Source organism: Lepidochelys olivacea (assembly GCF_965140295.1).
Source record: "Lepidochelys olivacea isolate rLepOli2 genome assembly, chromosome: 1".
Taxonomy (NCBI): Eukaryota; Metazoa; Chordata; order Testudines; family Cheloniidae; genus Lepidochelys; species Lepidochelys olivacea.
The window spans coordinates 270,268,369-270,285,854 of record NC_140411.1 but is presented as its reverse complement, the minus strand read 5'-3'; the positions used below and the strand labels follow the sequence as shown (position 1 = coordinate 270,285,854).

At 43.6% G+C, this 17,486-nt stretch overlaps 1 protein-coding gene across 2 annotated transcripts in view; it reads right to left on the bottom strand.

Moving 5' to 3' along the window:
- NTN4 (netrin 4) overlaps positions 1 to 17,194 on the bottom strand; it is a 97,572-nt gene extending 80,378 nt beyond the window's left edge. The window contains exons 1-2 of one of the 2 annotated variants that reach the window (XM_084629444.1): positions 16,436 to 17,194; positions 10,596 to 11,125 (exon numbers count right to left, since the gene is read on the bottom strand). In XM_084629444.1, the coding sequence (XP_084485570.1) occupies positions 10,596 to 11,125; positions 16,436 to 16,559 (654 nt within the window). In that variant the 5' untranslated portion in view covers positions 16,560 to 17,194. The remainder of the gene's footprint in view (positions 1 to 10,595; positions 11,126 to 16,435) is intronic. The other variant, XM_084629443.1, reaches the window with a different exon arrangement.
- Between the last annotated feature and the right edge of the window lie 292 nt (positions 17,195 to 17,486).

Below are 17,486 nucleotides of genomic sequence, written 5' to 3'. Positions count from 1 at the left end.
GCCTATATTTCATAAACAAGAAAAAGGTCTCATTTACTGCAGGATGGAACCAAAATGAAGAAAATGCAATACTTGCTTAATTTCATGCCTAACCAACAGGTCCCTTTAAACTAACTAATATATGTTTCTTGCATGAAAAGGTTAGTCAGTAACCAGGAGAAAGGGGACAGCTTTTTCTTGTCAACACTCAATAAAAGGTGGCTGTATGGTAAGTTATATTGAAGAATAATGGATCAGTCCACATGGGATTTTTATTCCTTTGTACTCACATGTTCTTTGGGGGCTGTGATTAAGTATAAACAACTCTTCAGAATCAGCAGATAGTTTTTCAAGCTGAAGCAAAATAGAGCAATCGGACATTATGCAAAGCCCATGAAAATATGTTGCAAGCAAGCAATTAAACCGCAAAATGCAAGCTGCATCATGACAACAATGAAGTGCCTAATAATGACTCTCTACAAGAAACTGAATTTACTGTCAGTTTGATTCCACCCCTTGAGATGCAATATATTTCTATGAAGATTCAGTCAACATTTATTCAAACATTAATGTTCCTAAATTTAATATTTTAAGAATGGTTAACTTTTAATTGTGCAGTCCTATTTATAATGCATCAGTGCATCCTTTGTGTATATTTTGGAGTATTCTGTTGTATAAACTGTGATCGCTAGACATACATTAATTAATTGACAGAAAGATGTTAACATTATTCAGGCTGCTGTCCATTGTTATGGAAATCTGTTTCATCATTACCACATTAACATAATCTACATTGTATTAAGCTCCAAATGTTCTTCTCTCAGTCCTGGTCTACACACACACACACACAGGGTGGGGGGGGGCGTCGACATAAGATACGCAACTTCAGCTACGCAAATAGCATAGCTGAAGTTGGTGTATCTTAGGTCGATTTACCTGGCCATGAGGATGGTGGCAAGTCAACCCCCATCAACTCCGCTTCCACCTCTTGCGAGCTGGAGTTCCGGAGTCAACGGGGAATGCATTCGGGGATTGATTTATTGCGTCTAGACAAGACTCGATAAATCGATCCCCGATAGATCGATCACTACCTGCCGATCCAGCAGGTAGTAAAGACCTGCCCTTAGTAGACTGTACTTCAAGGTCCTGATTCTCCTCCCTCTTACAGTGGTGCATATCAGGAGCCAATGAAGTTACCCCAGGGTAAAGCAAGCAGAGAAGTGAGAGAGAGAGGACTGTCAGAGTTTCCAGGCAGCTGCACCTGTATTTGCCTTTGTGGTTCAAGGGCACCAAATTTAGGCTTCTGGCTCTCAGCTATCACCACTCTTGGGTGGAGACCCACATCTCTCTCCCTCCTGACCACGGGTTTTAAGACTGCACAGCTCCCTCTCTTACTCTGTGATATTCAGTTTGTCCAGATCATTTTGAAATTTAATGCCATCCTCCAAAGCACTTGCAACCCCTCCCAGCCTGGTATCGTCCGCAAACTTTATAAGTGTACTCTCGATGCCATTATCTAAATCATTGATGAAGATATTGAACAGAACCTGACCCAGAACCGATCCCTGCAGGACCCCACTCGTTATGCCCTTCCAGCATGACTGTGAACCACTGATAACTACTCTCTGGGAACGATTTTCCAACCAGTTATGCACCCACCTTATAGTAGGCTCCATCTAGGTCGCATTTCCCTAGTTTGTTTATGATAAGGTCATGCGAGACAGTATCAAAAGCCTTACTAAAGTCAAGATATACCATATCTACCACTTCCCCCCTATCTACAAGGCTTGTTACCCTGTCAACGAAAGCTATCAGGCTGGTTTGACACGATTTGTTCTTGACAAATCCATGCCAACTGTTATTTATCACCTTATTATCTTCTAGGTGTTTGCAAATTGATTGCTTAATTATTTGCTCCATTATCTTTCTGGGTACAGAAGTTAAGCTGACTGGTCTGTAATTCCCAGGGTTTTCCTTATTTCCCTTTTTATAGATGGGCACTATATTTGAGGACTTCCTCTTTGATTTGTCACCATGCACATCTATAGTGGTATAGAAATAAATAATAATAATATTGTGTGCTTCTATTTTCACCAACAGTGTACCCTTTGCAGTCCCTCCGCTCCAGACTACTTCTGTCAAAATGCCTAGACTATGCTTTCTGACCCAAGAACTCACCCTGTGATGCCTTTCCAGGGCTCCTGTCATAGAAGGTCTGCAGATCATCATCTCTGCACTGGGTGGAATTAGAATTAGGGTTGAGATCTTCTCCCCCTTGCTCTCCCTCAGCTCAGGGTTTTTCAGGTGTGAGCTTGTATGTCCAGGCCTTCTAGAAAGTAGCCTTGCTTTACAGTAACTGTATTGCAGAACACTTCAGTTTATCACAGTCTACATGTGCAAATAGGAGTAAACTACATAGTTTACAATAAATCACACAAGGTCAGACTGTGCCCAGCTCCTTTGCAAAGGAGTTTGTGAGCAAGAAGCTTCCCAATTTATTACTCCAAATAGGGACAGAGCACAAATAAAGTCTTTTTTTGGTTATATGAGTGTAAGGACTGCACAAGACCAGTGTCAGCTACCCAAACTGAGATGGGGAGGAGACAGAGCCTGTGCCCCATCACTTTCTACACTGGCCACATGCTGTACTTTCTTAAGGAGTGAAGCAGTGGCTGTGCTCACGGAACTTCAAGAGCCAATGCACTCACTTCTTTGAGTTGCACTGGACCTGATTCTTCATTGCTTGCACCTTGTTTTGTCAGTTACACCCACTCTGGGGAGAAAAGGAATAGGAGACTGGTACCTGGACAGAGCAGGGAGCAAACTGGAGAGGAAGAGCTGAGGCTGGAGGGGAGGAGGGAGAATCTATGAAGAATCTCCAAGGGTAGGGATCTGACTTTCTGCTGCCTTGCACCTTTGGGAGTCATTTGCACCTGTGCAAAATGGGCGTGAAATGCTCCCACCAGTGTGAGCAGAGAATTCTGATTTGGTGGTGTTTCATATACATTGTGCACAGGTGTAAATGGCAGTGAATATAAAACATTCCCAAACTAAAATTCTCCACTCAAAACAGCAGTAACATTTTACATTACAGCTGGATAAAAATATACCAGTTCTTTTCACGGGAAATTAAAAAATTTGTTTCCCCATTTCCTCTGAAATTTCCTGCAGAAGTGTTTTGGTTTCTTAATAAAAAATAAATAAATCTAAACCTGATAAATATTTGGTTTCCAAAAAACATTTTTATTATAATTTTCCATCTTTTGTTTAAAATATTTGGTTTAAAAAAAACTCCAAAAGATTTTACCAAAAATTTCAGTTTTTCATGAAAAACAAACAAAAAAATTATCAAAAATGAAAATTCTATGACAGTTTTCGATGGAAAGCCGTTTACCTCTGCTTCTCAATGAAAAAACGTTCATCAGCTTTATTTTACCTCCACTTTGCCCTCTCCTTCTCCAGTCTCATCTCTTATTCTCCAGCTTGTTCCCTAGTGTCCCACCCTTGTCTCTCCAGAGTGGATGTAATTAAATTGACAAGATGCAAAGTAGTGGAGAATTAGATCCAGTGATTTTGTAATTGCCAGAATAGAAAGTAAGCAAGAGGAGGAGAGACACAGAGGAAGAGAACAATTACAAGGCTTAGAATGAGATCAGCGGAGGATGCAATTGTAGAAATGAAATGAGCAAGCTGCAAAATCAGGGAGATTAGGGACTGGTGGCAAGGCTGACAGGCTGCAGTGGTTGGGGTCTAGGCACCAGCTCTAGGCACCAGCAAACCAAGCACGTGCTTGGGGTGGCACTTTTCAAGGGGCAGCACTCTGGGCCTTTTTTTTTTTTGGCGCTTGGGACAGCAAAAAACCTAGCGCCGGCCCTGGCTGGGGTGTATTACAATACAGGGCTGGAAGTGTTTGTGTTCCTCTCTGGAAGACAAGTAGACATAGAATCATAGAATCATAGAATATCAGGGTTGGAAGGGACCCCTGAAGGTCATCTAGTCCAACCCCCTGCTCGAAGCAGGACCAATTCCCAGTTAAATCATCCCAGCCAGGGCTTTGTCAAGCCTGACCTTAAAAACCTCTAAGGAAGGAGATTCTACCACCTCCCTAGGTAACGCATTCCAGTGTTTCACCACCCTCTTAGTGAAAAAGTTTTTCCTAATATCCAATCTAAACCTCCCCCACTGCAACTTGAGACCATTACTCCTCGTTCTGTCATCTGCTACCATTGAGAACAGTCTAGAGCCATCCTCTTTGGAACCCCCTTTCAGGTAGTTGAAAGCAGCTATCAAATCCCCCCTCATTCTTCTCTTCTGCAGGCTAAACAATCCCAGCTCCCTCAGCCTCTCCTCATAAGTCATGTGTTCCAGACCCCTAATCATTTTTGTTGCCCTTCGCTGGACTCTCTCCAATTTATCCACATCCTTCTTGTAGTGTGGGGCCCAAAACTGGACACAGTACTCCAGATGAGGCCTCACCAATGTCGAATAGAGGGGAACGATCACGTCCCTCGATCTGCTCGCTATGCCCCTACTTATACATCCCAAAATGCCATTGGCCTTCTTGGCAACAAGGGCACACTGCTGACTCATATCCAGCTTCTCGTCCACTGTCACCCCTAGGTCCTTTTCCGCAGAACTGCTGCCTAGCCATTCAGTCCCTAGTCTGTAGCGGTGCATTGGATTCTTCCATCCTAAGTGCAGGACCCTGAACTTATCCTTATTGAACCTCATCAGATTTCTTTTGGCCCAATCCTCCAATTTGTCTAGGTCCTTCTGTATCCTATCCCTCCCCTCCAGCATATCTACCACTCCTCCCAGTTTAGTATCATCCGCAAATTTGCTGAGAGTGCAATCCACACCATCCTCCAGATCATTGATGAAGATATTGAACAAAACCGGCCCCAGGACCGACCCCTGGGGCACTCCACTTGACACCGGCTGCCAACTAGACATGGAGCCATTGATCACTACCCATTGAGCCCAACAATCTAGCCAGCTTTCTACCCACCTTATAGTGCATTCATCCAGCCCATACTTCTTTAACTTGTTGACAAGAATACTGTGGGAGACCGTATCAAAAGCTTTGCTAAAGTCAAGAAACATCTGAGGATCCCAAGACTTACCCAGCAGGGTTGGAACAAGAATGAAGCTTCATCCATTACCCAGCCTTCTTTTCTTAGTAAAGTCCTGTTACTTTTTCAACATCCCTGTGCTCAGCTCCCAGTCCCAGTGCCAGAAAGGGAAACACAAAGCTGCTCTATTAAAGAAAAAAGATGAAAAGCAGCTCCCAGGGCCAATTCAATATCTCTTATTTCTCCATAAATGTTGAGCTTTGTGCCTTAAAAATGAACCTATGGACTTGGCATTTTGCCTCTTGTGGTGTCATAAATCTCTTTTGAGAATCAGCATCAAGGTAAAGATGCAAATAAGGGAGGTTTTCTGACATAAGAATCAGGATAGGCCTGTTACTAGCCCAGTTTTTATTCATAGAGCCCTGTCTTTTAAAAAAATCTGTATTTCCCAATTAATTGCTTGATTCTCCTTAAAAAGAAACGTTCAATGAGTGTGCAAAGGTTTGAGTTGCTAAAGCCATCGCTGGCATATACTCAGGACATTGACTTGGAATAGGCTTTCACCTGTATAAAAAGTATAGAGTAAAAACAAATCCTTTATTTACGTAGCATGGAAGTGCACAGAATCTTCAGTTAAATTGTAAGCTCCTCAGGGCAGGGCCCATCTGCTAATCCATTTGAGCCAGGCCTGATCCTGATTTTCCTCTCTATCTAGCCTCTCACTGACCCCTCCCCCGTACTGCTTACCTGGTTCTGTTTTCTGAATCTAGGGTTGAAAAGCTTGTTGATTTTACCACCTTCAGGCAAGCTCTTCTTACACAGTATCACAAATCCCTGTTTCTTCTAGGTACTCAAGGCTAGATCCACAAAGAGAACTTAGGCTTGGTATTGGCATGACCAATTTTAGGCACCCTGATGCCCATTGAAATCTTCAGCTCTAAATTAGGTGTGTAGGCTCCTTCTACAATGATGGGAACTGGAGAGTTAGCACCTAAGAACGGGAGTCACAAAAGCCAGCACATTGAGCAGGAAGCCATCTAAGCCACCCAGTAGGAAATGCCAAGAAGTGGGGGGGGGTCTTAAGTTTCACCTGTCAAAGGGAGTTAGGTTGGGAGTCACCTATCTGGGGACTCCACTTGAAATTCACAGCCAAGAACCCTCTCCTGGAGTTAGACACCTAAGCCTTTCTCATTGAAAATGAGATGATGGTACACCCCCCTCTAATTCAATATCCCACAGGTTAGAGCCCCGATCTCAGATGTGGGAGATCCCACATTCTAATCCTTACTCTGCCTGAAGTGGGGCAGTGACTTGAACACTGGTCTTGCACCTCCTACAGAAGTGCCCTAACCACTTGTTTAGCCTGAGGAGGAGCACCCAAGCTGTCCTGCGGAAGTTGTTCCATTTTAGGCGTTGAGCCAGTGAAAACATCCGAATGCCTATGGCCTAGTTGTTACACACTCATCTGGAAGACCCAGGTTCCAATCTCTGCTCTACATCAGGCCTCAGGATATGAGTGGCCACACCCAGAATCAAAGGCCACTTTTAACCATTTGGCCCCAAGTAACTTGTCCAAGGTCACATCTGTCAGTGATAAAGTCACAAACAGAACCCAGGTACTTTGACTTCCATTCCCTTTCTTTTTACCTTTAGACCACACTGCTTTTACACAGGCACACAGCCTGTGTTTTTGTACCTTGACTTTTATATATGATACTGAAACTTTTTCAAGTGGTGCTCCAAGGGGCTTGTGCGCAGTTGGCTGTCATGCTATACAGTAGTTGCCTTATATTAAAGAGACCTGTTAGCAGTTCAGAGTTTACACTGATGTTTTAAAGAATACTGGCCCAACTTAGCTGCAATTAAATAATACCCTTTCAAGCTAGATATTTTAAGATGGCTGCATATTTGAAACTACCGTTTCAACTGAAACTGTTTCCATATGTCTGAAATTAGGTGCTACGATTAGTGGGAGTCAGCAGTGCATAATTCAAAACAGCACACAAAACTCTGGTATTGCTTTAGGTGAGATACACATTGCTATTGGCAGTTAGAAGTAATTGCTGGAATGTAGCACGCTGTAATAAATTAAATGTGATATATGCTAAGCATGCATGCTTGCCATCTGGTTGCCAGAGAGTTGCTGTTATTACTTTGCACGTAAATACAAGTGGTGTTTAAATGCAGGGAACTGAAGTGTGCCACATGCATAAACTCCCAAATGATTTAGGACTCCAGTCCCCTCGACTCAACATTTGTTTTAAAATATGAAATAATAAGACAATTTGGAATTGGAGGTCTCCTTTCTTTGCAATTATCACAAACTACAATAAAATGAAGCCAACATATTAGACACTGCAACAATAAGGCCATTCTGTGAATGGATTGCTTTGTAGCATGCTACCTGAAATACACGGAATAATACTGAATTCCTTCCCTTACCTAAGGTATTTGCTGATTTCTACATGTAGGGGTCTCAATCCTTAGAGCCCTGCAAATTTGCGGGTATCCACTTTATATCCGTAGATGTCCGTGGACCATATTTGAGGATGGATGTGGATCCAAATTTTATATTCAGAGCCCAGCAAACCTGCAGATATCCATGGACCATGTTTGCGGATCGCAGATCGGACACAGAAACAAATTTTGTGTCCACACAGGGGGCTATCAATCCCCTAGCTGCTGCACATGCAGAAATTCCACTGACACGCATGTAAACTGACTCGGCCTCTATTTGCACACCTCTATGTGGACACACTTTACTGGGATGACTTCAGTGGGAACTGTATACACACATAGTGGCTACAGAATCAACCTCAGATGAGCCAAATCCTGCCCTGGTTTACACTCTTTGCAAACCCACTGAAGTCAGTGCTGAATTTCTTCTCTCTGAGCATCACTTGTAGAAAGGCTCACCAGGAATCGTGTGAATGAGAAAACATAAATCACACTCTTCTGTGGTCAAACTAGAGAGGGAGTGGTCACCAATCCTGGTGTGGCTATCGTCATAGAGCTCAACATTACGTGGTAATGTGGCATTACATAACCATATGGAGATGGCACACAACTGGTGGAGATGCTGAGAGCCTCAGAAACTCCTCAGCCTGGCACCTCCTGCTACTTCTACTGCAGATTCCCTTGTTTAGTGAGTCCCAACCCCAGCATGAGGGGAAGCTCTCTCTCTGGTTTTACCAAAGGAGGGGGAGCAGGAAGCAGTTTTCCCTTGTGGTCCCCTTATTTTAACCCTTAATTGGATTAATAAAGTAAGTGCTAAGGACACCGGCCTCTTCAGTGAGCCTAGAGGCTTTCATTCCTTCAATGAAAAGAATGCACTTAAAAGTTTCTCTCCAGACCAGAACAGCTGCTGCCCTCCCTTGACTTTTTACATAGGAAGATGTATTTTAGTGAATAGACTTATGTATTCCTTTGGACAGGTACTCCTTATTCCTTTCTTAACCAAACCGGGGCCCAATCCTGGAGAAAGCTGACTCTGAATAACTCCAGTGTTGGCTGATATTGTTTGACTCTTCACGTGTATTGTTAATTTTTAACAGTGACAATCCTTATGACCGTTTAGCAAGGCAATTGCTTTCAGACTGTGGCTTGGATCCTCAGTTGGGGTAAACAGGCATAAGGAACACTGATATATGCCAGCTGAGGTTCTGGCCCTTTAAATTCAAATACTATCAAAGCCCTGCTATGGAGCTAACATATTCTTCTGTGAAGAAAACAAACAAAAAGTAAAAAAACTGTACAAAGAATCCTCCCTTTGAATGCAAAATTTGAGGGAAACTAAATCACAACTTAATTTATTCATATCTGATCCTTTCATTTAAAGGTCAGATTTTACACTGGGATATCTATATGTGATTTTCACTGAATTCAGTGAGAACCACATATGGCTATCTCAGAGCAAAATTCTCACTGAATTCAGTGTGAATTCCATGAACATATCCAAGAGTAGAAATTTGGCCCTAAATGTCTATGAACTGAATCATGAAACTGCTGGGATGAGGGTGGGAAACTGTGAGGATTCTGTATATCAACAGATGATTTACTGAGGCTCAGTCTACACCACAAAGCTTTGCCAGCACAGGTAAATTGGCTAGAAGTGGGGGGGGGGGGGATCATACCGCTAACTCACATAGCTATGTTGGCAAAAACCCCAGTGTAGCTGCAACTATGCCGACATGAATGCTTCTGTTGGCATAACTAGTGTAATCAGGGAAGTGGTGTTATTATGCCAGCAGAGAAACTCCTTCTATTGTATACGCTGTGTCTACACTAGAGAGCTCTACTCGCATAGCTTTACCAACAAAGCTTTTGTAGTGTAGACAAGCCTTATTTACTTGGAGATGTACAGTATACTGATCTCCCGCATGATGGCATGGGGAGCCTTACTTCAAAGAAAATAATCAACACTGTCTTACAGAATAAAACTGATCTTTCTTTTTGTTAATAGCTCACTCCATTCTCTATTTTATTCCAAAGGAAAATCAAAAATTTGATTTAACAAACAAAACACATCTGAAAAGCACTGTAAACTGATCATATAACTCTTGAAAGACCACTAGAGGGAGCAGATTTTACCAACAGTCCACTGAGGATATCTCACCACTAATGAAAGTGTAAACCCAGAGATAGCAACACAACAGATCTTAATTTCTGTATTAGGGTTTCATTAGAGGGAATCTCTCAGAAAACTAGTTGAATTATCAGTGTAAACAACAAAGCGAAACAGTGCATTGGGCATATGTTCTTTATTTTCTGTTATTTGTAATGTATAAAAATAACCTCTTTTCAATACTGTCATTTTTCTTTTAGCAAATGTGATTTTTCCCTTCTACTTTTCTTTTGTTTACCTCTTTTTTTCATATTAGCGTCCATGCACATAGCATATATGAGGGAGTGGGGTTTCTTAATTAACTAGTATGTCCTTCTTCCACAGAATTACAGGAAAATTATAGGGTCAACGTTAGCAGTGGCTCTTTTTGGTTTATTTTACTTTAATTTGTTGGTGACAGTGGTAGTTATCTAACAGGGACATGGACACCATCAGTTGAAAAATAACCCCATTTCTGCCAAATTTTGACCTATTATTACAAGTAACATTTAAAATGACTAGAACTGAAAGAGAATGGAAAAAAATATTTTTCTCTGTTTTCTCCTTCCATTCCATTTGTTTACTTTCTGAAATTAACAATATCGTTGTGTGTTTGCCAGTTTCAACATTTTTCCAGTATAGTCAATTCACCTGTTGCTTGTGTGAGTCTTTCACAAAGCAACAGTGGAGAGAGAAACATTTTTAAAAGTAGGAAAATGTGATTGTAAAACCTCAGAGATTGGCAGAGGGGATCAGGGACAGGTGTAGTACTTGCAACTACTTTTAACTCATTTCTTGAAATTAACTAGATTTCAAGTTGACAGTGGCATTTTAAGATGAGAAATATAAATTCTGGAGTAAAGGTTATAAGGATTATAAGGAGCCTGAATTCAGGGCCAACATTACTTGACAGTATCCCTTTAACATGCCAGTGAACTTACCTCTCCCCCAGTGCAAGGAAATGGGCTTGAATATCTTGAAGTGCAAATTGCTCCTTTCTTTGTCACATCGTCCTCTAGACCAAAAGTTGCTGAACAGTTAGTGGCAAAATACTTGTAAGGCTTCCATGTTTTCCCAAAATCCTGGGATCGCTCCAGAACCATGGCTGCTGGCCTTGCTGACTTAAACACCATGATCATGTGAGTAAAGTAAAACTCAGCTTCCAAATCCAGCTGGATCCTCTCCTTGTGCACATCCTCAGCTGATTGCCACCATGTGCGAGGCAAACGGAAGGAAGAGTCGGCCATTGCAGAGGGTGGGTGAGCCAGATGGGTGTGAGCAGCATTACATTTGTCACACTTGGGCCGCTTGCATGTCAGGTCTGCATACACACTGTATGAACAGTAAAACTCAGTGGAGTTGCGCCCACATGTGGTATCTGTCCACAATCTTCGTCCATGGGCTAGGTTTCCCATTCGAGGGTTGCACGCTTTTTCGCAATGGGACCCAACTCCGACAACACTGCTCAGTCCTAGGTGGAGGAAAGTACGTGTTAATCTAAAGCAATTTATCTTTAACGGCATTGCTCTCAGACAACTGCATTCAGTTTACCATGTGAAACAGCTCCCTGTGTAACCCTAACACAAGTGGAGCTAAATCCTGCACTGGCCAACACAGAGAACAAGGAGAGAAGCCCAGAGTCAGGAGCTGAAGGGAGCTGCTGTAGACTAGGGGTGCCCTCAGGATTACACCTGTTTCAGTGGCCCCTGCAAGCCAGAGAAAACCTGGAGCACAGGCCATCCCCAGCCATACTTCCTCCTGGTCCCAATATGTCCCCGGCTATTCCACTAGAGCCCCTTTGCCTCAGCCTCGCTCGCTCTCCCTTTGCAGTGGATGCTACGTTAAGCCCAGGGGCAGTAGATGCCCCCTAATGCTTAGTGTGGTAGATCAAGGAACGCTCAAGGGTTCCCTGGAAACCACATGCAGGAAAAAGTCCTATTGGGTAGTTTCTAGGGAACCTTGAGAGCTTTTTAGTTACCACAATAAGCATTATGGAGCACTCCCTGGTATCGCAGCCACCTCAGTGGGCAAAGGGAATATTCCCTTCTCTTGCTGCCCTGTGTTAGGGGAAACCAAGCTGCTTCATGAGCTATCCCAGAAAACCCTGAGGATTTAAAGTGGGGCAGTGACCCTGTCTGAATACCCACAAAGATATATTCGTATCTCAGTGTATGGCCATACAACCCCTCTCTTCAAGACTGCAGAAAGAGACCCATCCCATCACAGGACAGGGAGGAGGCCATGAAGAAAGCACTAAGTAGCATGGAGGTTAGCGTGACCAGACAGCAAATGTGAAAAATCGGGACAAGGGCTGGGGGTAATAGGCACCTATATAAGACAAAGCCCCAAATATCCGGACTGTCCCTATAAAATCAGGACATCTGGTCACCCTAGTGGAGGTTGGGTGGTGCTAGGGCTTACTGGGCAGATGAGGTAGCTGAGTTTTCGGTAGGAGACAGGGAGATGAGTTGTGGAGGGATATTCAAGCAAGGTGCTTCAGTATTCCTACTGAGCCTGGAGGTTGTTTGCACAGTAGGAACACTGAAGCATCCCCTCCCTAGGTGCTGAAGAGGTCAGGATTTAGTCAGTACACTGGTTCATATTTTGGAAGTTTGTCACTAATGGTGTGTAAAGAAAAAATTCCACTGTTGAAATGGTGCTGGCAAGTTGCCCTGCAATTTAGTCTATGTGGTTTTTGTTCAGGTTTGTCTAGAAGTCTTGTTGATTTAAAACTCATGCAATTACAGTGTCTACACAGAAAATAAAATCACCACAGGGGTTCAGTATGAAACCTTTAGCAAAGTTACAGTCATGGTTTAGTAATTTTTATTATAAACTTTCCACCTATTAATGAAGCTGGCAGTCAGTCAGGAACTAGATTGTATTTTATGACCCATAGCCATTTAACTTAAAAAAAATAAACAAAACAGCTCTGATGACTTGAAAATGGGCATGCCAAAACATCTGAGGTGCATAATGTGTTCTTTATCACTGGGCCAAACATACACAATAAGCTTTATGCACTAATGATTATGATTTCTTCTTGATCTTTTTGCTAAGTTCAAGTGTCATTTTGGTTTAATAGCCAATACATCCCTTTATCTGGGGGCTATTATTGTTATTCAGCTTTGGTATATAGTAGTTGCACTGGAGTTCTATCCTGCATTAGCAGCGGGGTAGACTTAACGATCTGATAGATTCCTCCCCCCCCCCATTTCTAATACCAAGGATCTATGCAGGTTTTTTATACAGATTACTCAGAAAAGCTGTGGAACATTGTTTATAAAGCACTTACAAATGGGCAGACTGCATTGGCTAAAAATATCTTGGAAAGATTTTAATGATCAAAATACTCTGTGAAATAATGAATCCCCTACAGGGATAAGAAATTAAGTGCATTAAAAAGGACAGCTGCAGGCAATAACTAAAATAAGACAGTCTCATCTCAAATTTACAAAATACACTTATACCTATAACAGTGAATAAACACAACTGTAAAATTCACAGAACAACACTTATCCCTTATAGAGATCCTTTTCAAAGCACTGTCCAAACATAAACTAATCTACACAGCTCTCCTGAGAGGTAGGGAAGTATTTTACCATTGCGTTATCAGTTAGGTCTACCATGGGATGACTTAATTTATGTGTTGGCTGCTTTCTTGGATTCTTTAGCTACATTATTGTAGTGAAGTTACCTGTTAAACAAACAGGTGAATATTTACTGTAGTACCCTCCACCATTACATTTCAAATTACTACCTCTAATAGAAAGCACTTTTGTGACTAAATAAATAAGTCAGTTCTTAGTCAGGACTTCAATATGATTTTTAATTAATATCCATATTGATCAAGTACTATCTTTGTGCTCAGTATTGTATAGTATATAGAGGAAAACATGGACTAAAATCGTTGCCCTTCTAAAGTCAATGGGAATTTCAATGGAGCCAGGATTTCACCTAGAAGTTCTGCCCCAAGGAGCTTACAGTAACTGTTCAGAGGCAAATGCATTATATTTAAATTGACAAACGGATTAATGTAAATACAACACTTTCTGTAGTCCTTTGGTAGGCCTGTCTCTCCTGCAGAGGTCTGAGCTTGTCCATGACATGCTGAGCACACAACTCCCATTAAAGTCCATGGGATTTGAGGAAACTCAGAAGTGGTTAGCACCTGCTAGTATCAAAGCCTAACTTCTATGCTCCCAGGGGCTTTGAATCAGGCCCATAGTTTTCATTCCTCATTTGGGAGTGGATCCTTCTCCCACTGGAGTCAATGGGAACAGGTTCAGGCTGTTGGAATTCACAAGCCATTGCCTCTTACACTGGGGGAAAAAACAAAGCCTTTGAATAATAGGTTTTTTTCAAATGAAAAAAAAATTAGAAAGATCAATGCAGAGTGTTGCAATTTGTGAGATGTGACAGTTTTCTGGCTTAGTGCTGTTTACCACAAGAATGCAGCAAAATTGACAGATTGGAGCATAAAGATTTTCGCATTGTCAGCCACAAACTCACGTCAGCTCTTCGATTACCAGAAAGAGGTGCCTCTCCATACCCCTTAATGGTTATGCTTAACCCTATGCTATTTCACACCCTATATACTGTACATACCACTGAACAGCAATCTTTAATAATGGACAAGAGCACACAAGGTACACCATGACTCACCTGTAAAATATCCAGGCCTATCATATGCTTCCTGTTTAAGCGTTTTTTCAGTTGACACACTTGCCTTGTAACATTTCACTTACACCCTTGCAATTGATTATATGATTTTTCTATAACAAGCTAATAATGAGGTTTGTTCAAAAAGAAAAATCAGCCCTCAGCTGGAAAACGCTCCAAGAAAACATTATATAAACAGTTTATATTAATATTAAATATTAATATTTGAACACAATATTAAAGCCTAATTGTGAAGTGTTTTGAGGTTCTTACAAGTGCAAAGTGGTTATTATACTAAATACATTTGGCAGGGGTGGGAAAGGGGTTTAAAGCTTTGGTTTATCTGTGTGCTAGTTTTGCCATCAGTACTGCAAAGATCATTACAAGCATGACTAAAAACTTTATTTACTACATTGTGAATTCTGCTCTCCTCATTCCCTTCCAATACTGAAGTAATGGTTTCCACACCACAAGGATAGTAACTGACACCGAGATTGTTAGAGCTACATTATCTTGTAGATCTTAGCTGGTAAGACTCAGAACAATCAGTAAGGAACAATCTCAGTGGTGCGATGTTGATACCAAGGAGCTTCTAAATAAATAAGCCAGCCCAAGGGAGTGAATGAAAGCTATCTTATCTTTATTTCAGGTAAAGGTGCTGTGAGCAACATGAGCGTAGGCACTGTGGGGTGTCAGCTCTAAGGGTCAGTAAAGTCCAGGCACGTTTATCTTATTTGAGATCTTTAGATTGCTTTTCTTGTGCATAAACTTGAAATAGCAGTTACTTCAGAAAGAATGCACGCGTCTGACTTTTCCCTCTGAGTCAGATGTGATAAAGGGATAGCACACAGAAATTACAGCTGGAAAACACTTATCAGAACACCCACTCCGTCACCTACCAGGGCAGCTACAGGGCACTGTTTGGTGCTTTGCCCAGTCTAATTTTGGCTGTCTCACATTGGGGAGCTTCCTATACTTTCAGTGTCAGGAAGCTTCTCTTGGTGTTCTGTTTAAATATTCCTTTTTTTTCCACTTTCATTCTTATTACCTCCTAGTTATATCCCTCTCCAAACTATTCCAGACAGTCACTATGTCCCCTTTAAGACGTTGCTTAGCCAGTCTGTACCTATTTAGCCCTTGAAAACTCCCCTTACAGCTGAGACTGAGGAGATGGACACAAGACGGCTGGTGTGCATCTGCAGTGTTGGATGGGAAGCAGTGTGACAAGCTGCCTCATGTGGAATTTAATTTGCATTCCTGAAAATAAATTCTGGCAAAACGAGAACGGACTTGGGAAATACATCCAATAGTATGTCCAGGAACTAGCGGGAAAGGAAGGTGAAAAAGGGGGAGAAAGGTGACTTGAACGTAGGACATTCTACCCCTTTCTGAGGAATCAATAAAAACCCAAACAAAAGAACCTGAGGTGTGAATGGACACTTCTCAGCAACACTGACTGTTCTTGACCATGGAAGAAGCACTTTTCCCCTTTACAGGTCATTCCAGCTGTAGCTAAAATAATCCAAGCTGGTTATTCTCTTTCCTGCTCAGGAAGCTCCTGTTCCCTGTAGCCCTACGCAGAAGCAGGGCTGAGTTTAAAAACGCTGCTTAATGGCATTAACCAGTAAGCTACATTGTCATCTTTCCTTCTTGAACTCACTGCACCTTCCTGATGTCTTCCCTGGCTTTCCCAGTCCACTTGACTTTTCACACTCTCTTATGAGCTTGTTAAAGAGACGGTCACATTTTTAAAAAGCGAATGTTACATCTTTTACTTGAGAGGCTACGAAGGATCACTAGGATCCGAAACCTGCTCGGGAAAAGTCCAAGGGTGTCTGTTGATATACACGGTGGTGTACACATTGCAAGTAAAACTCTTCTTTGTTCGCTCTGAAAATGATAATCGGGCTACAAAGATAAACTTTGATCGTTAAGGGTAAATACTGCCCTTAACCATCGGTTTACATATATTTACTGCTGGAGAAGGAGGAAGATAGGGAATATGAAGCGATTTCATAGTCTGAAACTGTGCTTCCCAGCAGCTTCGGGCTTTATTCCTTCCTAGAGGCTAAGCAATGGGGAGAAGGTTTAGAAGGAATGAAAATACATCGAGACCCACCTGCAGCTACAGCAGAGCAGCCCAGAAGTACAATGAGCCAGACCCAGCTCTCCATGGCCAAACTCCTGGTCAAAGTGCATGAATCAAGGAGGAGGACCAGGAGCCTGGAATCTCTTCTGCACATGAAGACGGTTCTCCAGAGCAAATCCTTCCCGGCAGGTCATTCATTCGCCACTCACTGGCGTGCTAAGGGCAGGAGGGAGGCTCCAGCCCCCGAGTCTCCCCCGGGGAGTGACATCGCGGGACAGCTGATGGCTCCTCCAGCCCCCGGGGAGCCGCGTGCCTCGCTGAGAACATTTCACTTCCCCGCGGGGACCCGCCGGGCTCCTGCTGCTCCCGTGCAGGGCATGGCAAGCTGAACTCTCCGGACCTTTCACTTCCCGACTGCCGCCGCCGCCTGCGGCTGCTTCCTCCCAAGGGGCACTTGCAGGAGGTGCATTTTATTGCATTGATCCCGATCTCTGTGCCTGTGGCTCCCGGGCCCCCTCCCTCGCTGGCTCTCCCCTCCGTTGACAGCCCCTGGCTCTGCAGCCTGTAGCCTCGCCGTGCTGCACAGGGAGCACGGAGCCAGCCAGCGCGAAGGGACTGGCTGCCGCTCCAGGGGGCTGGGGGCTGACACCGCCCCCAGCCACATCTCCTCCAGCGGCGCCCGCCGCGCACCCCGCCTCCCTGTGCCCCCAGGAGCAGCCTCCCTCAGGCCGGGGGCGAGCGGCTAGCTCCGACTGCCAGCTCTTGGCGGGAGCGTTCCGGGGAGCCCCGGGCTCGCCCGCCTCAGACCCGAGCGTGCCCAGGGGCCTCCCCAGTCAGATGGACAGGCCAGCAACCTATGGGGGCGGGGAGGGGGCGCCCGGCCAGCCTCAGCCTCCAGCCTCCCCTCTGTCCCGCTCCGCCCCGCCCAGCTAGTCCTGTTCTCCCCCCTCCAGCCCAGCTAGTCCTGTTCTTCCCCTTGCCCCAGCTAGCCCTTCTCCCCTTCCCCCTCCAGCTCAGCTAGCCCCCTGCTCCCCGCCCAGCCCCGCTAGCCCTCCTGCCCTTCGCCCTTCCAGACATCCCC